This window comes from Sugiyamaella lignohabitans, chromosome C (genome assembly GCF_001640025.1).
Source record: "Sugiyamaella lignohabitans strain CBS 10342 chromosome C, complete sequence".
NCBI classification, from domain to species: Eukaryota; Fungi; Ascomycota; class Dipodascomycetes; order Dipodascales; family Trichomonascaceae; genus Sugiyamaella; species Sugiyamaella lignohabitans.
The window spans coordinates 2,072,639-2,096,182 of NC_031671.1; the positions used below are offsets into that span (position 1 = coordinate 2,072,639).

The 23,544-nt window shown below is 49.0% G+C and overlaps 8 protein-coding genes and 1 non-coding gene across 9 annotated transcripts; 5 read left to right on the top strand and 4 right to left on the bottom strand.

Annotated features, from left to right (window-relative positions):
- Window positions 1-2,081: 2,081 nt before the first annotated feature.
- On the top strand, window positions 2,082-3,863 carry MSC7 (Msc7p; the record flags this gene model as incomplete). The annotated part of the gene is made up of 1 exon (XM_018881421.1): window positions 2,082-3,863. The coding sequence occupies one exon, from the start codon at window positions 2,082-2,084 to the stop codon at window positions 3,861-3,863; it is 1,782 nt and encodes a 593-aa protein (XP_018734014.1).
- Window positions 3,864-4,112: 249 nt separating this feature from the next.
- Window positions 4,113-4,853, bottom strand: RRF1 (Rrf1p; the record flags this gene model as incomplete). Its single annotated transcript, XM_018881422.1, has 1 exon — window positions 4,113-4,853. One exon carries the CDS (start codon window positions 4,851-4,853, stop codon window positions 4,113-4,115), a length of 741 nt encoding a protein of 246 aa, XP_018734015.1.
- A 1,551-nt stretch (window positions 4,854-6,404) lies between these two features.
- Window positions 6,405-7,073, top strand: RPL10 (ribosomal 60S subunit protein L10; the record flags this gene model as incomplete). Its single annotated transcript, XM_018881423.1, has 1 exon — window positions 6,405-7,073. One exon carries the CDS (start codon window positions 6,405-6,407, stop codon window positions 7,071-7,073), a length of 669 nt encoding a protein of 222 aa, XP_018734016.1.
- A 310-nt stretch (window positions 7,074-7,383) lies between these two features.
- AWJ20_4357 lies at window positions 7,384-7,489 on the bottom strand (the record flags this gene model as incomplete). Its single annotated transcript has 1 exon — window positions 7,384-7,489. It is a non-coding gene; the product is annotated as a tRNA-Pro (tRNA).
- Window positions 7,490-9,200: 1,711 nt separating this feature from the next.
- On the top strand, window positions 9,201-10,766 carry DLT1 (Dlt1p; the record flags this gene model as incomplete). Its single annotated transcript, XM_018881424.1, has 1 exon — window positions 9,201-10,766. The coding sequence occupies one exon, from the start codon at window positions 9,201-9,203 to the stop codon at window positions 10,764-10,766; it is 1,566 nt and encodes a 521-aa protein (XP_018734017.1).
- Window positions 10,767-11,020: 254 nt separating this feature from the next.
- Window positions 11,021-12,574, bottom strand: ENT2 (Ent2p; the record flags this gene model as incomplete). The annotated part of the gene is made up of 1 exon (XM_018881425.1): window positions 11,021-12,574. The coding sequence occupies one exon, from the start codon at window positions 12,572-12,574 to the stop codon at window positions 11,021-11,023; it is 1,554 nt and encodes a 517-aa protein (XP_018734018.1).
- A 3,040-nt stretch (window positions 12,575-15,614) lies between these two features.
- AIM2 lies at window positions 15,615-16,154 on the top strand (the record flags this gene model as incomplete). Its single annotated transcript, XM_018881426.1, has 1 exon — window positions 15,615-16,154. The coding sequence occupies one exon, from the start codon at window positions 15,615-15,617 to the stop codon at window positions 16,152-16,154; it is 540 nt and encodes a 179-aa protein (XP_018734019.1).
- Window positions 16,155-18,524: 2,370 nt separating this feature from the next.
- Window positions 18,525-19,889, top strand: DCW1 (Dcw1p; the record flags this gene model as incomplete). Its single annotated transcript, XM_018881427.1, has 1 exon — window positions 18,525-19,889. One exon carries the CDS (start codon window positions 18,525-18,527, stop codon window positions 19,887-19,889), a length of 1,365 nt encoding a protein of 454 aa, XP_018734020.1.
- Window positions 19,890-20,780: 891 nt separating this feature from the next.
- On the bottom strand, window positions 20,781-22,142 carry DCW1 (Dcw1p; the record flags this gene model as incomplete). Its single annotated transcript, XM_018881428.1, has 1 exon — window positions 20,781-22,142. The coding sequence occupies one exon, from the start codon at window positions 22,140-22,142 to the stop codon at window positions 20,781-20,783; it is 1,362 nt and encodes a 453-aa protein (XP_018734021.1).
- Window positions 22,143-23,544: the final 1,402 nt, after the last annotated feature.

Below are 23,544 nucleotides of genomic sequence, written 5' to 3' on the forward strand. Positions count from 1 at the left end.
TACCGAGATCTCGACATCGACACAATTCGCCCATTCCACATTCAAAATGGTGAGTTTCTGTACACTGTGTGCTGGGGGGACATGCCTCCGGCGGCTGGGCTCCGCCCAGACCTGGTTGTGCTCCGCTTCGCGGAGCGGCGTAGATCGTAGCGTTTGGCTGTCTTTTGCTGGTGGTGGATTATGAGACGAGATAGGGGTTCAAAGTTGCAATTCTGGTCTTGGAACTGCTTTTTTGGACTCTTGGCCTTTTTGAAATTGTGATTTTGACGAAAATTACCAGGCTTTTACTAACTATAAACCCAGTCTGCCCAGAACTCGAACGGAATCCAGACCCTTTTGGAGGTACGTGCTATCCCTCAAGATTTTTATCGGTTCTGTAGCTCAATGGACTCATTTTAGTCTTCAATTGCGACAACAGATTGAAACGTACCAGTAATTTACTTGACAGAGGTACTAACAAGTTTTCCAGGCTGAGCGCAAGGCTCACGAGATCGTCCAAAAGGCCAGAGCTTGTAAGTGAGAACTATCTTCCTGTTGGAGACCTTGGCAGCACTAAATTTTGATTTTCTTGTAATTTTAGTGACAAGGTCTCTATACACTGAAATTAAAATCGTCGGAAAGCTCCTCGATGGTTTTACATCCCTCGTTACTCGCAGTTCACGAACTAACATGACAGTCCGCACCCAACGCCTGAAGGCCGCCAAAACTGACGCAGCCGCCGAAATCGAGGCTTACAAGAAGTCCAAGGAGGCCGAGTTTCAACAGAAAGAGTCTCAGGTACGTTTTCTTCTACCAATAACATGCCTCCGGCGGTTGGGGCTGCGCCCCAGACCCCGTTGCTCCTGCTTCGCAGGAGATCCCCAGGCCCCTCGACTTCCGACTCGAGCGAAGCGAGAGGAGCAACAGGGTCTGGGGTGGAGCCCCAGCCTCCGAAGACACGACCCCCTCTCCCCCAAATACTAACCCCTGCCAGCACTCGGGAACCACCTCGAAAGCCACTGAAGAGGCCGAGACCAAGATTCAGGCCGAGCTCAGCAAGATCAAGGCCGACGCCGCTGCTGCTAAGGACAAGATCATCAGCCGGATCATCGACTCTATCACCACTCCTACCCCCTCTCCTCACATCAACGCCTAATTTCTGATGTTTTTCCCGTAATTAAATGCTATTTATGCTCTGCTTTTCGGGGTGGTGAGTCTGCCTCCGGCAGCTGGGGCTCCGCCCCAGACCCCGTGGCTCCTCTCGCTTCGCTCGAGTCGTTTCGTCGGGGGTGCCAGTATCGTTGGACCCTGAATAGACCCTGAGTGAACCCTAACATCTGGGATTTTTGCAGCGGGTTTATTTTCGGCTTATGGGTTCATTTTTAGCCGGAAAAAGAGGTTTCTGTACTTTCAATAGTGGAGAGATTCAAACAGACCAAGAAACGTAGCCAAAATCCCACGTTTAGTCGCTTTTCGCGACGTAATCTTGCTGAGGTAAGTGATTCGTTAAGAGAATATTTGCTGCTGAAATATTCCACTAAAGATACTGATCTTAGAGCCCCTCTTCAGTGTCTAATAATATCCCAAAAAGGACTGTTATCATTACTTAGCAGCTGAATAACGGCTCCAACCGTCGAAATCTGGTCCCCAATCAGTCCAATTGTTCTCAACCCCCACCGGAGTTCCCCCCTCCCCTCCCACTCTACCCCTCAGCCGGGGATCCCCACGCAACGACTCGAGCGGAGCGAGAGGAGCCACGGGGTCTGGGGCGGAGCCCCAGCCGCCGGAGGCAGGCCCTTCTCCCTAGAGACGCTCCGAGCGGACCCTGAAACAGGGTCCAGAGTGAACCCTAACATCCGGTGCAATGATGTACAGAGAGCAGCATGGACTAGTAAGACAATTAAGACCGACACGTGAGGAGTGGATATTGAGGTTGAGAGGTGATTTGTGGAGAATTGCGAGAGGATTTGTCGTTGCTAGGACTGCGGACACGGTTTATTGAGAAGTTCAGAAGAGGATTTTGGGATCACGGTTTTACGAGGTTCACGAGGTTCAGGTTAACGTTGGTTATGCTGTAGAAGAGGAACTGGTTATTTTTGAACATGAAACTGCCAGAAATATCAGCTGCGTTGCTGTTGGTGTTGATACCTACGGTGTATCTTCTTAGCCGACGGGTACTGGATTCTAAACGCAAGGAGAAGGGAAAATCGTTTCATCTGCCCACTCCGGAGGAGGCACTTCCTCATTGGAAGGGCAAACGGATCTCGCCAGTGTCGGTGTTTGATTCGACCGATCCCGCCAATATCCAGTGCTACTGTCCTGCTACAGGCCAGTCTTTAGGCAAATTTCCTGCTCATACTCGAGATGATATGAATGTTATCATTGATAAAGCGCATAAAGCGCAGAAAAACTGGAAATCGTCGACTTTCAGCCAACGTCGTACCGTACTTAATACTATATCCAAGTATATCAATGACCACCAGGAACAGGTGGCTCGCATCGCTTGTCGTGATACAGGAAAAACTATGTTAGATGCCTCGTTAGGCGAAATTCTCGTCACTTTGGAAAAACTCAATTGGATAGTCGCTCATGGTGAACAGTCTTTAGCTGTATCCAAACGTCCAGGACCTACTAATATCCTCATGTCATATAAAGGGGCAGAAATCAGATATGAACCTCTTGGAGTCGTGGCAGCAATGGTGTCGTGGAACTATCCTTTGCATAATTTAATGGGTCCTATAGCAGCTGCTCTGTTTACTGGAAATGCCATTGTCGTCAAATGCTCGGAATCTGTAGTATGGTCATCGCTGCATTTTCTCGAGATTGCCAAAGAAGCGTTACGAATTAACGGATTTGATGAAGACCTTGTCCAGCTCATTGCATGCTGGCCTCAAGACGCCGATTTTCTGACGTCGCATCCTGGACTCAATCACATTACATTCATTGGCTCGCGACCGGTGGCTCACCAGGTAGCAACAGCGGCTGCTGTGTCTTTGACACCAGTGGTGTGTGAATTGGGTGGTAAAGACCCATTAATTGTGCTGGATGATGTGACGGACCGCACTTTAGAAGGAATTGCTTCAATTATTTTGCGAGGAACGTTCCAAAGCTCGGGTCAGAATTGTATAGGTGTGGAGAGGGTCATCGCTCTACCCAATAGTTATAACAAACTGATTCCCATTCTTGAAAAAACCATCTCGCAAATTCGACTGGGCTCGTCAATTGACCAACAAGAAGTCATTGATATGGGAGCCACCATCAACGGCACCAGATTCGATATGTTAGAATCATTAGTACAGCGAGCAGTAGCGCAAGGAGCCAAATTGGTTCATGGAGGATCCAGATACAGTCATCCAAAATACCCACAAGGACACTATTTCACGCCCACGTTTCTGATAGATGTGACTCAAGATATGGACATTGCTCAAGAAGAGGTATTTGGACCCATCCTGCTGCTATTCAAAGCCGATAATCTCGACCATGCCGTCGACCTCGCCAACTCGACTGAATACGGGCTGGGAGCGTCTGTATTTGGCTCATCCAAACAGACTCTGAGCGATATCGCCGACCGGCTCGAGTGTGGCAACGTCGCACTTAACGACTTTGCGACCTATGCTCTTTGCCAGCTGCCGTTTGGCGGAATCAAAGGCAGTGGCTACGGGAAATTCGGCGGCACCGAGGGACTCCGAGGTCTGTGTGTGGAAAAAAGCATCTGCTACGACCGGTTCCCACTCGTCAAAACCACGATTCCACGACCTCTGGACTATCCAATTCCGGACGCGACGAAAGCCTGGGAAATGGTCAAAGCCATCAACCAGGTCGGATATGGCCAGGGGATCTGGGGACGGTTGAGGGCGCTTCAGAGGCTGGCTCGCAGTGGGTAGGGGGGTTGTGCCTCCGGCGGCTGGGGTGCTGCCCCAGATCCCGTTGTGCTCGCTTCGCGAGCGGCTGGGATCATGGCCGGGGACGTTTTGCATGATATATCTGTGACTTGTTCATATATTTATAGGTTCATATATACGGATCGTGTATGTATACATAGAGAGATAGAGTTACAATGACACCGCCCGACGCCCTAGCGAAGCGAACCACGGGGTCTGGGGCAGAGCCCCAGCCGCCGGAGGCATCCGTTTCTAGCGAGACGAGTTTTGAGCAGCTTTGAATGCGCTGGCCAGCTTATCGCTGTAGTCTTTGAATGCCTTTTCGACCCTCTCCGACTGTTTGCGGAAGCTGTCTTTGTCGATGTCTTTTGACTTTAGTGCCCGTTTCAGGTGTGACAGGCCGCCTGCTCGGATCTGGGACAGCGAGTGTTTGGAAGGAGAGTTGCGGAAATGGTCGTGCAATTGCTTGATTTCCTTGAGAATCTGCGACTCGTGGCTACTGTCGTCACCGCTGTCGGTGTCAGATGAAACTAACAGGGTCTGATTGTTTTTAGGATCCACCTGAGGAGTGATGTTGAGATGCGACAGAATCGACGTCGACACGTATTTCACATGCTTGGGATCAAATACCACTATCGACAGACGGTTACCTCTCAATTGCAGTGTAGCAATCTCGTTTAAGAGATGCGATTCTCCGTGCTGTAGCGTCACTGGAATGCTGGTGAATTTAGACACATCGATTTTCGACGTGCGAATCTCTTTCAGTTTCTCATTGAACACTTGTAACGTCTTTTTGTATTTGGCATCCAAACTGTCCAGATCAAGAGGAGCAACCGACTCACCAGCAGCTTCATCCACAGGCTCAGCTGATTTATGGGCTTTTTTCTGTGCTTTCTTCAGCACTGTCTGAGACGACGAGAATGACCGGGCCGCTGAAAATGCATTCACTGCACTGATAGCTCGTGTTTGCTGGACAACGAAGCTCCTGATCATGACTGCTTCGTGGTCCTTGTCAGGGTCCAGTCTGTCTCACGATCAACATCTGCTTTAAAGAGCCGCCGATTCTCGGTCGGCGGTATTAGGGTTATCCGCAGAAGCCATTTTCCCACCCGCCCACAACTCAGTCATCCCTGAAAGTCTTCTCAACAAATACCAAACTCAGTATCCTCCGTTCCTTTCTCTTACCCCCGAGCAGCTGAAATTACTGTATCTGGCGTGTAACCCCCCGCACCACCACTTAACCCTCACTGAGTATTCTCAGGGGTAGCTCATCGGGTTAGGGTCGATATTTCCGGCCGAGTGAAATATCACCCATACTCATCTTGAACTGCTAGTAACCGGTGAGCTTTTTCTAGTATTCCAGCCCTATCCACCCCTTGCTTCCTTGGCTCTCTCTTTGACTTCTAATCCGGCTTTTCTCACCCTTTTTCCCCGTGTTTATTTCCGCCAACGTCTCTACCTGCTGTTGCACCCTGCCCAAATCACACTTTCCCACTCCATTTACCATCAGCAGCCGATCAATTGAGGCTTCAGGAGCTCTCACCGAGCTTTCCTTCTTGCCGCTAATCCCCGACGCAGGACCCCCCCTGCCTCCGGCGGCTGGGGCTGCGCCCCAGACCCCGTGGCTCCTGCTTCGCAGGAGTTGGCGAGGATCCCGACGCAGGGACTTGAGCGGAGCGAGAGGAGCAATTAGGGTCTAGGGCGGAGCCCCGACCGCCGGAGGCAGCGACTCCCACTCCTGGTCGCCCGGCAACGCGATCGGTCAGGTGCTGGTCATCGTTGCAGCGCATCGCAGCGAAAAGTATCACGTGACTGTGAGTGATGTATCTTTTACAGTCACAGTTGCCTAATGCGGTAATATTGGGTGATTTTGCTTTGAAATCAAACTTTTGAGCAGACGAAGCGGTGTAGCAGCCACACGCCAATATACCGGCTTAAGATTCTTCTTCTCTCCACTTTACGTCACTACTATACATTTTACTTCAGTTCGACAACTCGTAGAGAAAAAAAGTGTAAGTGAAATCGAGTTATTTGTGCACGGGAGAATGAATGGATGAATGAATGAAATTGGATTTGAAGTTTGAAATTGCGAATGGTGCTCTATATCGGATTCTAAAGCTTGTGGAGTTTGAGCAGGTGATATTAGTTAATCACGGGTCTCAGTATCATCGGGCGGTGTATTACAAATCAGACTGGTCAAACAACTATCGGAAAAAATCATATAAATAGGAGACAGTGTCTACAGTTCGATTAGGTCTGCTGTTTTATTTTTAATTATCGGCTACAGTTGGTTTTGTTGTTGTTCAGAGTACAGGGTACACGGTGATTAGTAATTAGTAATCTGCCGAAGTATAAAGAACTACCACATTTATAATCGGGTTTTCCTGTTGGTTTTTTCCTGGATAGGATTCATTTGCATTTCTAATCAACTTTTTCTGTTTGCATTTCTAAACTTCACTTCGTCTCATTCACTTTTTTCATTCTACACTCTAGTGTTTATAATACCTTTTTTCATTAAGAATCATCTAACAAAAAATCAGAAAAATGGCTCGTCGTCCCGCTAGATGTTACAGATACTGTAAGAACAAGCCCTTCCCCAAGTCCAGATACAATCGTGGTGTCCCCGATGCCAAGATTAGAATCTACGATTTGGGTCGTAAGAGAGCTAATGTCGACGACTTCCCTCTGTGTGTCCACCTTGTCTCCAACGAGCTCGAGCAACTTTCTTCCGAAGCTCTTGAGGCTGCTCGTATCTGTGCCAACAAGTACATCACCAAGATCTCTGGTCGTGAGTCTTTCCACATGAGAATCCGTGTCCACCCCTTCCACGTTCTCCGTATCAACAAGATGTTGTCGTGTGCCGGTGCCGATAGATTGCAACAAGGTATGAGAGGTGCCTGGGGTAAGCCTCAAGGTCTTGCTGCCCGTGTCAACATTGGTCAAATCATCATCTCTGTCCGTACCAAGGACTCCAACAAGGATGTTGTTATCGAGGCCTTGAGACGTTCTCGTTACAAGTTCCCTGGTCAACAAAAGATCATCATCTCCAAGAAGTGGGGTTTCACCAACCTTGACCGTCCTGAGTACGTCAAGCGTCGTCAAGCTGGTGAGATCAGAGAGGACGGTGCTTACGTCAAGTTCATGACCAAGAAGGGTCCTCTTGAGCAATCTTTGATCGACTTCCCTGACTACAACCCTGAGGTCTCTGCTTAAGTTAATTTTTGATTCTGTAAAAGCACAAAATAAAACTTTTTTATTATACTTCTCCGTGTCTGGGTCTGCCTCCGGCGGCTGGGGTTCCACCCCAGACCCTGGTGGCTCCTCTCGCTTCGCTCGAGTCGGGCGTGGGTTTCCCGGAAAAAATAATGGATTTTAACACATCTGAACCATGGACTCCCGAGGCGCCCCGACACCCGACGAAACGACTCGAGCGCAGCGAGAGGAGCAACCAGGGTCTGGGGCGGAGCCCCAGCCGCCGGAGGCAGACTGCCCGTAAAAAAGAATCCCACAAACAAAAAAAGACGGGCCCAACCGGGAATCGAACCCGGGACCACTCGCAAACGACTTAGAGTTTGTATTGTTACCAATTAACGCCCTAAGCGAGTATTATACCCCTAAACCATCGGGCCGCTTGTTGGATAATCGACGTCCAGAAGCATACGAGCCCTGATACGGACCGAAAGCCCGAGGCCCGTCGGAGCACCAGAAAGCGATATTTCTCATCTTAAGTCAAGTTTAATGAGCCCAGACATCTCTATTAATGATCTAGCTAGCATGTTTGGGCTGAACCTCCGGTTTCTGTGATGTTCATATCACGTGACCCTGTGAATTTCTGATATAGCAGTGAAAGAAAAAGTCCTCGAAGAAGCGACTCTCCATCATACTTAGCACCGCTGTTACACACACCGATAGCTATATCTTGTGTTGACTCGGTTCTATTTATGTGGCATCAGGGCTAAAAACTGGCATTGCTTCTCCTCTGTGTTCAGAGGTTAGTCCAACTTTGCCAGTGCCTGGTTCACGGGTGTCTAGACAAACCGGTCTCTGAAGACTTCCTATATTGAGTCAATGTATTGGAGGACAGATACGGATCGAACAGCTTCGACTCTAGCTAGCTACGGTATTATATCCTCGATAAACGAATACAGCTTCTCCCTGACTAACAAACTGGCACTGCTATTGGAATCAGGCCGTTCTCGGGCGGGGGCTGTGCCTCCGGTGGCTGGGGCTCCGCCCCAGACCGCGTGGCTCCTGCTTCCAGAAGATGGTTGGGACCGTCAATCAAACAATAAATCTTGTTTAAAGTCCTATTCTATACATAATTAAAACAATCAAATAATTTCAAACCCCATCATTTACTCCCATTAAATATCACAATGACTTACAATATTTCTACGAGTACACGGGAAAACGGTTCAGCTACCAGGTTTACACCTTTAATAACGCTTACCGGGAAAACCCCAGTACTAGCCATCTCTGCCATAAGAGAAACCCGTCTAAAGTAATTGCGGAGCTTGGCCAATAAGGGCTGGGACAAATAGCCAAAGTAAACAGCCCGTAACCAGGTAAAAATGCGAGCAGTCCTTCTGGTAATGTGTAAATGATGGGATTTGAATTATTCAAATTGTATTAAATACGTATAGTATTGGACTTTAAACAAAATTTATTATTATAAGGGCTGGGACCGTCGACATAACGACTCGAGCGCAGCGAGAGGAGCAGGGGGGTCTGGGGACAGCCCCAACAACGCCCGTTACACGTGCAAGTACCGCCCTGTAGCTGGTACAGTGTCCTCAAGGTGTGAGATCTGCTGTAGACCGTCGCTGAGGTCACTTGCGGGGCCGTTTAGGGGGGGTTTTGCGGATGGATAGTGGTGCTGGCGACGTGGTACATGAGACTGTGCGAAAGTATTTGTTCAGCTACGGCCATATCCAGAGTAAAATAAGATTTCCCGTCCGATCAATCATATTCAAGCCTCTGAGAGCCTTGATCAGTAATGCCGTGGGAGACCAGGCGTGAACAGAAGGTGCTGTAGTTTTTTGCTTTTTTTAAGGTGCATCAGAGAACTCCTTAGGTTCAGTTCATCTTTGTTACACAACCTTTTTATTTACTAAAAGGTATTCTTTTTTTCAGGTTCAGTTATTTCGAAGTTTAAATGACCGGTAGACAGAGTCGAAGATGGTTCATATTACCTTCAAAGTCTAGTACGGCGTGCATGTTTATATATATGCTCGTGCATTACTGATCGTACAGTAGACCACTGTTGTTCGCATTACTCTAGTTCATGACTAGCAGTTGAGGGTTTGTGCCGCTAATATAAGACGGTTGCCTCACAAAAGGATGGCGAAAACGTATTTATTTATTCGTCAAAAGGCGACACTTCAGGGCTGGCTTTATCGCATCTCGCTGATATGCTTTCTCAGCATATTTATAGCGTTGCTAGTGGCTACTCCTATCGATGTTGTTCACCAGTCTGGGACCTCTGGGCAGTTTTGGGACGCAATTATTGTACTAATAGCATATGCTCTAACAGTTGTGATCGCTATTTTCTTGTATTTGGTCAGGTTGATTCAAGTTCGAACGTCACTAAGTGATATTCCACGAAGATATGTGATGCGGAAAGATGATGTGTCTGAACGGTGTGCCAGCCGAATCCGCAGTGAACTGGCAAGATGTGCCACTATTGTCGAAGAAACACTTCCTCAATCAGAAGATATTTCACATCCAGGATTACGGAATCCAGATTTCACCGAAGGATCAATGGATATACCCTATGAGGAGATAGCAGCGGCTTGCAGCACGATCGTGGAACTCAAGTCCAAAAGTCTCCATCCAACGTTTGTTCGTCCAAGAGGCATGCCATTACGAGAATATCTGATCCTATTAGAATCATACGATCTACTGGATTGGTCAGAACATACCGATATGTTTCTAGATTTACATGAAAAAGCGAGGTTCTCTGCCAAACCTCTAGAAGAAGACGAGTTCAATGATTATATTGAAAGCACAATTCACCTCCTATACTCGATCAAAGTTCGCGAAGAGCTCAAATCATCAGTACCAGCTACTGGAAGTAACATTAGTGCTGGTCTTGCGAACGGTACTGACAGTAATCTCGGTATCAACAGCTCTCCACATCAGCATCTACAGCAGCATCACCAGTACCCGACAAGTCAGAAGCAGATTCAAAACCAGAATCCAAATGAAAACTACAATCAGAACTACAACCAGAGTTACAATCAGAGTCACAGTCAGAACCATAGTCAGAACCCGGACCAGACGCTACATCCACCCAACAGCGTCCAGTCGTTTGTCCAGCAACTCAACCAACAGCTTCTCAACGCACAAAACCAGACGCCATATCAACGAAACGGCAGTTATAGCAGCCACAATGCCAACCGCGAGTCGGTCAGCTCGAGCTCGCAAGCCCCCTACCCCTACAACGTGACATCAATCCGCCAGTCGTACCCCCATTCGCAACGATCTCAGCAAAACCAGGCTCCTCTAAGTCCGAATCTTCACAGCAGCAACCCGACCCACAGTCGAAGCCACAGTCAAGTCCAAACCACGAACTACAACCAGGGAAATCCATACTCCTCCTCAGCCACTGGCACAAGCCCGTACACCGGAAACTCGCCCGCTTTGACGCCATGGGACTTCCACAACCCCCAATACACCACCCAACCGACGTCTTGCATCCACTCCCGCGACAACTCGTCCCTTGCAGCGAGCCCTCTCTTCACAGGCCACCCACACCCGAACCGCCACCCCACCACGGGACTCTACCCCCTCAGCAGTCTCTCCCAAACAAGCGGAGGAGTCCTTCTATCGCCGTCACGAACTCGCCAGTCACACGACTCACAAGACAGCGACGTCGGCAGCGTCATTATCCACTACTACGACTAGCGATGGGGACATGCCTCCGGCGGCTGGGGCTCCGCCCCAGACCCTGGTTGCTCCTGCTTCGCAGGAGATTGTCCCGGACCGTGGGCAAAACGACTCGAGCGAAGCGAGAGGAGCCACGGGGTCTGGGGCAGAGCCCCAGCCGCCGGAGGCACATGTACCCAGCAGCCGGTTTATATATTTATTGGCGGCCATGGGCCGGTTAAGTTCTACAAAATACATATCTGCATCATCATAAGAAAGAAAGGCGGCAGTGTTTAGAGGTCGATGAGGTTGTTATAACCTGTTCGCTGCTGCTGTTGTTGCTGGCCGTAGCCCTGGTTGGCGTTGCCGAACCCGTAGCCTGTGAATGCCGGTTGGACGGAGTTCGTCGTCGCGATACCAGTGTACTGCTGGCTGAGGAACGGGTTGTTGCTGGTGGGTTGTTGTTGTAGACCTTGGCCGGCAGAGTTGACAAAGTTGGATTTCGTGTGTTGAGCAGGAATACGCAGATCTCCAACATTGCCGAAGGTGTCAATACCATCGCCGTTACTGAGAAGTGTATTCAGGTCGTTCATGTGGTTCTGGTCAAAGTTATTGTTGGTTCTCTGTGGTCTGATAGCTTGTGGTTGGGCTTGTTGAGCCTGTTGCTGTTGTTGCTGGTACTGCTGTTGTTGTTGGAATTGTTGCTGTTGTTGCAGTTGTTGAAGGTTGGGTTGAGCAGATGACGACTGGCCATTAGAATTGGCAAACAGATCGGGTTTAGCAAACGGATTGTTGGAGCCAGTTTTTAATGGCTTGAGTTTCTCGGGTTCAGCAACTGCTTGTGGTTGTTGATATCCAGTGGCATTCTGGTACAGTTGTTGTTGAGGCTGTTGTTGCTGGGCATATTCTGTATATTGAGGAAATGCTCCGCCAGTAGTAGCATAGGCATTCTGTAGGTATCCTGTAGAAACAGGCTGTTGCTGTTGTTGGTAGATAGGATTGCCGAAAATATCAGTGGCTTGTCCATATACAGCCTGTTGTTGATATGGTTGTTGCTGTTGTTGTTGATAGTAGTACTGCTGTTGTTGTTGCATGGGTACAGGCTCACTTGTATCAATGAGATTAGGCTGGCTGTTGTTGCCAAACAAAACATTGCTCTGCTGGCTGTTACGCAATCTTTCTTCTTCCTCACTGAGCAGAATGGCTCTACGAAGATCCTCATCCGACCCAGCAAACGCCTTACGTCTTCGCTCGTCATCTTCAGCAGTTCTACGACTCTCCTCCAGAGCACGCTGAATATCATCGCTATCCTCGACATTGGTGTTACGACGACCGCCATTTCTCGGTGGACTAGGACTATCTCGTTGTCTCGACCCGTTTCCTTGCTTCCGTCGTCTTCTAGAAGAACCTCTATTAGACCGTTCTTCTCTTAACCTATCATCGTCTTGCAACAGAGAAGTCAGTTCCTTGGCCTTGGATCGGATACTTGCTCCTTGATCTCGGCCACTTTCGTCGATATAATGGAATTCCCTCAATGTCTTGATAATATACAGATTGTCCTTGCACCATAGAACCACATTCTCGGATCCAGTATGGATAATATAATCGAGTACAGTCAATGCTTTCATGACATGACGCCAGTTCTTACCCTTGTCGTTTAAACGGCGGTCCAGCATATCCATGACCTCGAACAATTCATGGTTCTCGTAAGTCAATCGAGAGATTTCTTGCATATCCGAAGTACTAGGACCCCATGCATCGTTGCTAGTAGCATTTCTGACCTTGACCTGGGCTGAGGTGTAACCATTGGTTACGTTTTTAATAGAACGAACGATAGATTTTGACATTGTCACCTGATATCAATCGAGCGATGCGTATTTGTATCTCTTCAGTAAATGTAATTTGACAATAAGCTGACAGTAGTTTGAGTAGCTAGCAATTCAAATACGACTCTGATCAGCCATTGAACAGTAATCTAAACAGCGATTGAAAAAAGCACTTCAAAAAGTTATCAACCAGTAATTCAAGACTATTTCAAAAAGTAAATTGAACAATAGTCGATCCACTAGTTTTACTCCTGAATATACCTTGCTATCTCTATACTGTACTCCAGTAAAAAGTAGTCAGATGATCTACTTAAACAACAAGACAACCTGTGTAGTACGATGAATACGATGTGTTTCTCAAGTACAGAAGTACACTAGAGTCACTAAACGAATGCTTCAATGCGCAATACTCACACAATCCAGTACTGAGAACCTGGTTAATATCAACCAAATGGAAACAAAAATGTGGGTAGATGCGAGCTCAACCTGAAACCTTAAAACACTTGACTCGACACCCGGCTAATACTATCGAACAGATCTCACCTCACTACTAACCTGTTGAGATAGATGCCTAAATATACAATTACGGCTTTTAAAATACTAGCCAGAATATGCGATGTGGAACAACTGTCGCCTCTTTTTCCCTCAACTATGTTGCCCCTTGTCGGTAGTTTCCAGCTGCTGCTTGCTCCTTGTTACTGGCGATGCTTAACACCAATGGCACTGAAACTGGACTGACTAATACAATTCAATGTCAGGGTTCAAAACTCACAAAAAGCGATTCAACCTAACACGAAATCCAAAAAAAACAAACAAACAAACTAACAAAAACACAAATAATAGTAAACGGCGATACTGTAAAGCAGTGGTTGATGTGGAGGTGCGATACAAGTGGCTGTCTTATGGTTGTAAGCCTATGTACGCTACAGTGCAGGGTAGCTTATCATTCATTTGTTCAATGCTGGCTGGCTGTTCTCCTCCTGCCGCATGACAGATAGCGCCGCGTCCTCCCACTTCCAACCCGTTGAAGCCTCGACCCCTCTAACCAGGGTAAGGGGGGGCCTGCCTCCGGCGGCTGGGGCGCTGCCCCAGACCCCGTGGCTCCTCTCGCTTCGCTCGAGTCGGTTTCGTACACGGACCCAGCAGTCTCCTGCTTCGCAGGAGCAACCAGGGTCTGGGGCGGAGCCCCAGCCGCCGGAGGCAGATCCCCCCTCCCCGGCTGTGGCCTGACGTGATACGAGATTCTCGTAGAGTCCGCTCGGGCTGGTGGTTCGCTTGGCAACTGCCACCACCAACGAGCCCGGTACCACAGGAACCGTACACAGCCCCCCGGCCAACCGATTCAGAAAATCCGGTAACAAAAATTAGTCTGTCTCGTAAATTTTCCCACCCCCTCCATACCCACCCACCGGGCACGCCAGGCACGGCGCAGGGCTGCAAACAGCGGCGCACCGCACACTCCAATCTTGCAGAACCCCTGTCTCTATCGCGCTTCAACGGTCTTGACCCCCCGACAGTGTACACGGGCCTCCCCACGCCATCTCCTGCGAAGCAGGAGCCGCGGGGTCTGGGGCGGAGCCCCAGCTGCCGGAGGCACACCCTCCGATCCCCCTTTGCCTCCGGCGGCTGGGGCTGCGCCCCAGACCCCGCGGCTCCTCTCGCTGCGCTCGAGTCGGGCGAGGGAGGGGTGGGAGGAGGTATCTCCTTGGGAGCAGGAGCCACGGGTCTGGGCGGAGCCACGGGTATGGGCGGAGCCCAGGCAACGGGGGACCGGCCGGGGGCCGGCCGGGAATACCGGGTTTAGTTTGTCGGTTTTAAGGGCCAGTGGGGGTTGGCCAGTGGGGGTCGCATCGTTGGTGAACTGCATGATAGGTGATGGAGTGATATGCGATAGATAGCGTCGCAGCAGGATGTGGTGGGCTAGCGGCGTGGGCTTATGTAAGCTGGTCACCGAGTTTGCAAGTCAAGGGAAATGAGGGTTGACCGGTAGCGGGATCGCCAGAATCAGAACTCGAGATAAGGCCATGACAGGTGCAGTGTAAGGGCCGGCATGCAGGTGTGCCGCCTATTGCCAGTGGCCGGAGCTAGCCGGTTTGGTGGTTAGTCTGCTCCGGTATCGCTTGTACTTCGCAAAGGTTGTAAATCGGGGTGTTCGGTTTGCTGACTGATTTTTGTCGGAGATACCCAGAGTTCTCGAAACGTATTTAGGTTTGAACTGTTTAAGTCCGCTGTTGACAGCAGGGACCGCATCAATTCGGACTCAGGCGTAATTGGAGAACTTTATATTTTTATAAAAGTTCTTATTTATAGATCTTTATTAATAAATCGCCTGTACATTCTGTACATGTCCGGAAAGAGGGAGCGAGCGAGCGATGCACGGTTAAATCCGCCCGATGTAAACGTGCATAACGTGCATACGTTCATGCGGGTCATCCTTCTAAGGCGTATGTTACAAAGTCTATGCAGCAACACCCTGCGCAATTAAGCAGCACTTCCAACTACTATATAAGAAAGCGACAATCGATCGATCGATCAAAGTCATCTTACAACAAGTCTAACATACTCAGACCGCCAAAAAACACTTTTTTCACAAATCAAATCCGCTTAATTGACTCTCGAAATGGCTTCCAATCCCCCTGCTGCTTGTTGTGCTCTCGGCTTCAGACACGGTAAGTCTTAGTGGTCCTCTGGAGACGGGATGTGCCTCCGGCGGCTGGGGCTCTGCCCCAGACCCCATGGCTCCTCTCGCTTCGCTCGAGTCGTTTCGTCGACGGTCCCAGCAAACTCCTGCGAAGCAGGAGCCACGGGGTCTGGGGCGGAGCCCCAGCCACCGGAGGTACCACAGCCCCCCACCCCAGAAGTGTAAAACTAACCGAGGCAAGAGGGTGCTACTAAGGGCACTATCACCACTATTGACGATATTGAGGCCTACACTGTTGGTGACAGTTCCAGCAAGAAGTTGCTGATTTTGTTTGTCGATGTTTTCGGTATTAAGAGTCCTAATGCTCAATTGCTTGCTGACCAGTATTCCGAGGCCGGTTACCACGTCGTTCTTCCTGATATGTTCAATGGTGACCCATATGACAGTGATTTGAGTATTCCCAATCCTCCTCCTGGTAAGAATTTCTTGTCTGACTGGCTTCCTCGTCACATGCCTGATACTGTTCAACCTATTGTTGACAAATTTGTTGATGCTGTTTTGAAGAAGTTCTCTCCTGAGTACGTTGCTACTATCGGATACTGTTATGGAGCCAAGTTTGCCGTTCAACAAATCGGTAATGGTAAGGCCAATGTAGCTGCTATGGCCCATCCTTCTCTTGTCTCTATTGAGGAAATTGCTGCTATTAAGGCTCCTCTTCTTATTATTGGCGCCGAGAAAGACCACGTGTACAACGACGAGCTCAGAAAGAAGACCGAGGACAAGCTCAAGGAGATCAAGGCTACCTACTTCACCACCACTGCTTCGGGCGTCAGTCACGGGTTCGCCCTCAGAGGCGATCTCTCGTCCGAGTCCGTCAAGTTCGCCAAGGAAAAGGCTTTTACCGACTCGCTCCAATGGTTCGAGCGCTTTGCTCCTAAGACGACCGGCACCCACTTGTAAATTCGTACCCACATAGGTTTTTCTGTAATCGGCAATAAATTAACTTCCCCTGTAACAATCTTTTTGGCCGGATGAGTGTTTAGCCGAGGTGACTCGTGCCTCCGGCGGCTGGGGCTCCGCCCCAGACCCTGGTTGCTCCTGCTTCGCAGGAGGTTGCGGGGGTCGTGGGTGAGGGGGGTGTTTTAATATTATTTATTATTAAGATCCGGACGATCCTGAGTCAGAGCTGAGTGCAACTGGGCAACTTTTCGACGCACCTGGTGCTGGGCAATGACCTTGTCAGACAGTCTGGGGTGGGTTTTTTTCTTGGAAGCTGAAATTTCACTTGTTATTTTCCTGGATAATTCTATAATTAATTACGGCCCTCTTCAATGGTTCGTGGTTTGTTTTGGACACTGGCTGAGAAAACAGGCTCTGGTCGGAAAATAAAATCCACACCGGTCCCAGAAACGACTCGAGCGCAGCGAGAGGAGCAACCAGGGTCTGGGGCGGAGCCCCAGCTGCCGGAGGCGCGTCCCCGACCCAAGAGAGTCCTTTATTGCGCTGCATGGAGGGGAGTTTAAAGTTGCATGCATGGAGATGATCGCCTGTCAGATCCAATTGTGTCTCATGCATGTTTAATCAGGGTCTCCTGTTAATGCTGGTTTTGCCGGGTAATGATGTTCCAGTCTGGCAGAAGGGAATCTATAATTTTTTTTCACGGCAGTGCTAATACATGAGACTGTGTGTGTGATAGTAGCATGACCATTTGTTGGGAAATGCCTACAGGTCTTCTAGAGGTGGATGAGGCTGACTTATATATATGAGAATGCCCTCCACTTGAGATAACTATTGTTTCAGTAACTCTCCAGTTACACCTCAGATAATGCTTTGAGCCTATATTAAGTGGTATGTGCCACAGATTGACTCTGTTCAGGAACAGCTCCCACAGATATTATTCGTGGTGTCAGCAACAGAGAACTGAAAAAAAATAATTGTAGTAAAATACTTGTAAAGGGCCCAGAGTGGATCCTGCCACCTGAGTACCCCCAAACGTTCTCCTGGTCGGTCGCATTTCACACTGCCCGTTATCCACCCAACGCAGATTACTCCCGACTCCAGTTCTGCATCTCTGCATATTTCACATACCAAAAACTCTACGAGTGATTTTTTAAGTTCGAAGTCTTGGACCTTGGCAATAACCAGACCGAATTATACCCGCAGCCAGATTCGCGCTCGACATCTGCGACGGAACCGAGTCTACAGTAAAAATTCCACCCAGCAAAAACCCGTGCTGCCGGGACTGCCTCCGGCGGCTGGGGCTCCGCCCCAGACCCTGGTTGCTCCTGCTTCGCAGGAGGCTGCTGGGGACCGTAGGTGAACCGACTCGAGCGCAGCGAGAGGAGCCACCAGGGTCTGGGGCGGAGCCCCAGCCGCCGGAGGCAGTCCCTACCCCACTAGTTACCCGTCCAAGGGCTTCTCGTATCTCGTAGACCTGTATGATGTCATTAGCGGCTCAGCACCTGATGGAGCTGGTGTACCCCGCTTACCCTGCCGACCGAAAAACGCACCAGCCAAGACATATTTTCCAGGGGTGCATGGCGAAACGCGTGTACGATATCTGCCAGATGAAATTCGGGCTAAGGGTGCTCTGCACTGCCCTGCTAGCGATGCACGTCTGTAGCGGTACATCGCATAACGGATCAGTTTTGTTTTGTTACTTATTGCAGGAGGTGCCTTTTGGTTAGGGCATCAATCCATTGGGGCTTGTCTGTAACCTGTACTGTAACTAGCATACATTGGATTTCCCGTTATATACGCTTGTACTAGCCCGAATATCCAGTTTGATCTCCAACTAGGATAACAGCTGTCGCAACTGCACACTATCTTTGCTGACATTCGCTCGCTCGCTCTCGCTGATATCTAATTATAGTACCGCTGTCGTTGCTGTAAGCTTTTGGTACGCATTAAAGTCCTCGGTCGTATTACGCGACATTTGATCTTGAAATTGGGGTTTGTCAATTCTTTGTAGGCGGCTATTTTCGGTGATTTTTTGGCCAGAAAATATTTGGAGGCTTATTCCACGTTGGTTTTTTGATACAGGGAACAAACGGAACTGCCAGGTAGGAACCTGATTTTGGTCTGACCTCGCTTATAGAGATTATATTTCTCTGATTTTTGGTTTTTGGTTTTGATCTTCGATTTTAGATTGATTCTTGGATCTTGGATCTTGGATTTTGATTTGATTCTAGCTTCTGCTTCTGCTTCTGCTTCTGCTTCTTCAGCGCTTTATTGTTCCCTCATCCTAAACAGTTAGACTGGACATAAGTTGTAACCACTACAGACACATTCATATTTATTTATTGTTTTTTCATTACTCGTTCAAAAAAAATGAAGTTACCAACATCAGTGTCATTGTTCGCATTAACATTACTGCAATGTGTGTATAACACAGTTGCCATCACAGTCGATTTCCAGGATGATACCTCGTTAAACAACGCTCTTGCACTAGTGGCGGATGGTTTGATGGATTATTATAATGGTGACCAATATGGAGGTACTCCTGGTATGTTTGTTAACCCATACTATTGGTGGGAGGCTGGTGCTGCCTTTGGAAGTATGCTTGATTACTGGTTTTATACTGGTAACACCACCTACAACGATGTTATAAAAGCTGGTATGTTGTACCAGACTGGCAAAAACAACGATTACATGCCATCAAACCAGACCACCACTGAAGGTAACGATGATCAAGGATTCTGGGGTATTCTTGTAATGGACGCTGCCGAAAAGAACTTTAGCAATCCTGATCCCGACCAAGCACAATGGCTGTCTCTTGCTCAAGCTGTTTTCAATACCATGGCATCTCGTTGGGATACTGACACTTGTCATGGTGGTCTTAGATGGCAGATTTTCACTTGGAACAACGGTTATAACTATAAGAATTCGGTGGCCAATGGATGTTTCTTCCATATGGGAGCCCGACTAGCCAGATACACTGGAAACACTACTTATTCAGACTGGTCCGAGAAAGTCTGGGATTGGATGACTACAGTTGGATTCATCAATGAAACCAGCGGACAATTGATTGACGGTGCTGATATTTCGACCAACTGTACAACTCACACTCCATATGAGTGGACTTATAACTACGGTCTTTTCACAGCTGGAGCTGCTTATTTGTATGACTTCACTAACGACACTAAATGGCTGACCCGAGCACAATTGCTCATGGAACGTGGCAGCAGCATCTATTTTGACGACGGTGTCATGTTTGAAGCTGCCTGTCAGAACACTGGCAGATGTAACAACGATCAGAGATCGTTCAAGGCCATTTATTCGAGATTCCTTGGTCTCACTGCACAATTGGCTCCACCTATGGCCGACCAGATCATGAATCTTCTGTCGAGCTCGGCCGCTGCTGCCGCTATTTCTTGTAGTGGAGGAACTGATGGCCACACTTGCGGACTGAACTGGAACGTGGGAAAATGGGACGGAGTCTGGGGACTTGGCGAGCAAATGTCGGCCCTCGAAGTCATGCAAAACACCCGTGCCTTGCAAATCGCTAAACCACTAACAGCGCATACCGGAGGTAGTTCAAAGGGAAACCCCGCCGCCGGCTCCGATTCGGGAACCTCGAACTTCCTCACGAACTCGCTCGACATCTCAAGCAAAGATCGCGCCGGTGCCGGTATCCTGACGGCCCTGCTCGCGGTCGGCATTGTGGGCACTGGCTGGTGGATGATGAAGCAGTAGCGCCGTTGCATTTTTTGTATTTCATATATATATCTATTCTATTTCCTCATTCGTGTCTTCGTGCCTCCGGCGGCTGGGGCTGCGCCCCAGACCCCCCGGCTCCTCTCGCTGCGCTCGAGTCGTTGGCGGGGGGTGCCCTCCTCTTGGGGGATCTCGTGCTGTGATAGGGAGTTCGACCGAAAACAAGAATCATAGTTCTTCAGAAGTTTCTTTATGACTGGAAGAACAATAAATAGCCTTGAAGGCATAAAAAGAACATTCATCAGCTCGAGATAATAACTCTATGAATTAATAGTATTTAAACATGATTCAAATACGAGTTTTAAAGAAGTTGATTGTGTATGACAACAGAAATGTCGTCATCAAGAATCACGGTCTTCACAATCCCTGAATTAACAGCCACTCCTGCTGATTGGCTTTGGATCCTCTCGCTGAAGTGATTGGGGTACTCTTACCTGGTTTGTGGATAAGAATCTGTTCACAGGGAAATTGGAGCCAAATACCTAAAGTGGTCTTGAGATCACACATCCATCTACAGACACTTTCTCGCGCAGATATCGATTTGTCCCGAAACAGCAGCGCCAAGAGACGCTGCCAAGGTTCCCGGCGCAAACGACTCGAGTGTAGTGAGAGGAGCCAGGGGGCCCCAGCCGCCGGAAGCAGACAGGCGCAGTTGTATCACGATTAAGACCAGTAAACAAACAGGAATCAGGTCACGATAAACAGCAACGCCGAGACGAAGCCAGGATCCCCACGCAAACGACTCGAGCGCAGCGAGAGGAGCCGGGGGGTCTGGGGCGCAGCCCCAGCCGCCGGAGGCAGACAGCCCAGGTAAGAATACAGACATGTATAGAATATATCACAATAAAACCGGTAAACAAAACTTGAACTTTAGATGAGCATCCACCAGGAGGTGGCCAGCAGGCCGATGATGACGATGGCGGTGATGACACCGGCACCGGCCTTGTCTTTGGTGCCGATGGTGAGCTCGTCGACAGTGAGGACGTTGTCGGACGAGTTGAGACCAGCGGCACCAAAACCGCCAGAGGGACCGCCGGACTTTTCGGTCAGAGGGCCAGGTCTGGTGTTAATGAGCAGGGTGTTGAAAGTGTCAAGAGCACAGATCTGCTCTCCAAGACCCCAGACACCGTCCCAGCCATTTTTAAACCAGTTGAGACCACAGGTGTGACCGTCGGTACCTCCCGAACAAGATGCAGCAGCAGCTTTGGCCGATGATTGGATAAGTGGCATGATCTCGTCTTGTAACGAGGGAACCAACAACATGGTCAGACCAAGGAATCGAGAATAAATACCCTTGAAACAACGTTGATCGGTATTACACTGGTTAGAAGGTTGACAGGCAGCTTCATACATGATTCCATCCTCATTGAAAAAGACCTTACCTCTGCTCCAGAGCATTTCCAAACGGTCGAGCCAGACGGTTTGGTTGGTGTAGTTGTATAAATAAGCACAGCCAGAAATAAACAGACCGTAGTTATAGGTCCATTCGAGGTTTCTGACATTGGTACAGTTGGCTTCCACATAAGCTCCGTCATATACAAAGGTTTGGTTGACAAAGGTCTGGTTGAGAAAGTTTACACCTTCTGCCCAGTTCCAAACCCGCTCGGCCCAGTCAACATAAGAATTATTACCAGTATATCTGGCCAAACGAGCACCAATATGGAACAGACATCCATTGGCTACCGAGTTCTTGTAATCATAACCACCGTTCCAGGTGAAAATCTGCCAACGGAGACCTCCATTACAGGTCTGAGTGTCCCAACGAGACGCCATAGTGTTAAATACACCCTGAGCCAAGTACAGCCAACTTGGATTACCAGGACCAGGATCGGAAAAGTTCTTTTCAGCAGCTGCCATGACAGTAACACCCCAATAACCCTGATCATCGTTACCTTCAGTGGTGGTCTGGTTAGACGGCATATAATTCCAGTCCTTACCAGTTTGGAAGAGCATACTGGACTTAATAATGTCGACGTAAGTGTCGTTCTGGGTGTAGTACCAGTAGTCCAACATAGTACCCCAGGCCACACCGGCTTCCCACCAATAATATGGATTTGAGAACATACCGGGGGTCTGACCGGTCTGGTTACCGTTGTAATAATCCATCAGACCCTGGGCTACCAGTGCTTGGGCTCCATATATACTTTCAACCGAAGTCTCGTCGAGGGTTAATGAGGTAGCCTGTTGCACGAGCAGAGCAACCGATGCTGTGATGAGTGTGAGGAACTTCATGATGATGATGATGAGTTGATGGAATGAGCAAGTGAGTGCAGAGATATCAACAAGAGAGTGATATCGAGATAACTAGCAAATGACTAGAGGTGTAGATATCGAACAGATGTCGAGTAAAAAATACAAGAAATATCAAGTAAATATACCGAATAAACCAGATACAATCAGATGTCGATACTAACAGTCGAGGACAAGCTGAAAAGTCTCTCGAATAACACACACAGCTGATGTGACAAATCGAGATCTTTGAGAGAATATCCGAGATTTAATATGTTCAGAAACCTGAAAACCCGAGTCGATGAGCAGCACGATTCAGTTGAAACCACAAAGAAACGGTAATAATTAGCGAACGGAACTAGTACGCGTAATAATAATAATAATATCAGCAGAAGCAGACCGGATAATGAACGACAGCCAAAACTCTTTATAATCAATCAAGCTGACACGGTCAAGCGTGGACGTCACAGAGCACAGAGCACAGAACACTTGCGAGAAGGTCACAGTCACACCTGTGAAGAGATTGAATACAAAAAAAAGCCTAAGCCTTAGAAATAAGATCTCACTTCCGATTCGAGCTAGGCCTGTGGTCTAAAATTTTCAGCCTCAAAGGTTGCTTGTTAACGCTAGCAGCAGCCTGATTATATCTAAGATAAAGCACTTAGAAACCGACCCAAAAGCAGTTTTTTCCAAAACCCAAAAAAAAAAAAGGAAGTACAAAACCGGGCAAACGAAAATAGTAATTCACACAAAACTCGATGATGCCGAGTACAAGCGAAAGCTACTGTACGTAAGTAAGTCTAAGTCTATCACCAGCCCTTCCCTCTCGCACCCTCTCCCTCCCCTCCTTCCCTTCCCAGATGTCTCTGTCTCGGTTGACCTGATAAGCCGCAGCCGTTGCTGCAGCACCTGCAGCCCACCAGCACACAACAGGCAATGGGGCCCCGTAGCTAAAATTAACCACCTCAGCCGCCCGCGCGGCCCGGTCCTCGACTCGAGCGAAGCGAGAGGAGCCACGGGGTCTGGGGCAGAGCCCCAGCCGCCGGAGGCACAGAACAGCCGGGGGGTGCATGCCTCCGGCGGCTGGGCTCCGCCCAGACCTGGTTGTGCTCGCTTCGCGAGCTTTTGGGGGGTCAGGAGGTGCTCTTTTGGGGTGAAAGTGTCGTCGAGCAGCTGGCTGTCTGTCAGGGTTCGCAGGATCTTGGGTTGGACGTGCAGCCGCCTGATACGGTTAGCGAGCTGCCTGCCGATGACGGACGTCATTGCCGCCCCGAGCGGGGCTGCTATTTATACGAGCTGCCGCTGACGGGGAATCTGCGACCTCGGCGACGCAGGGTCCAGACGAGGGGAGGGGCTCTGCCTCCGGCGGCTGGGGCTCCGCCCCAGACCCCGTTGCTCCTGCTTC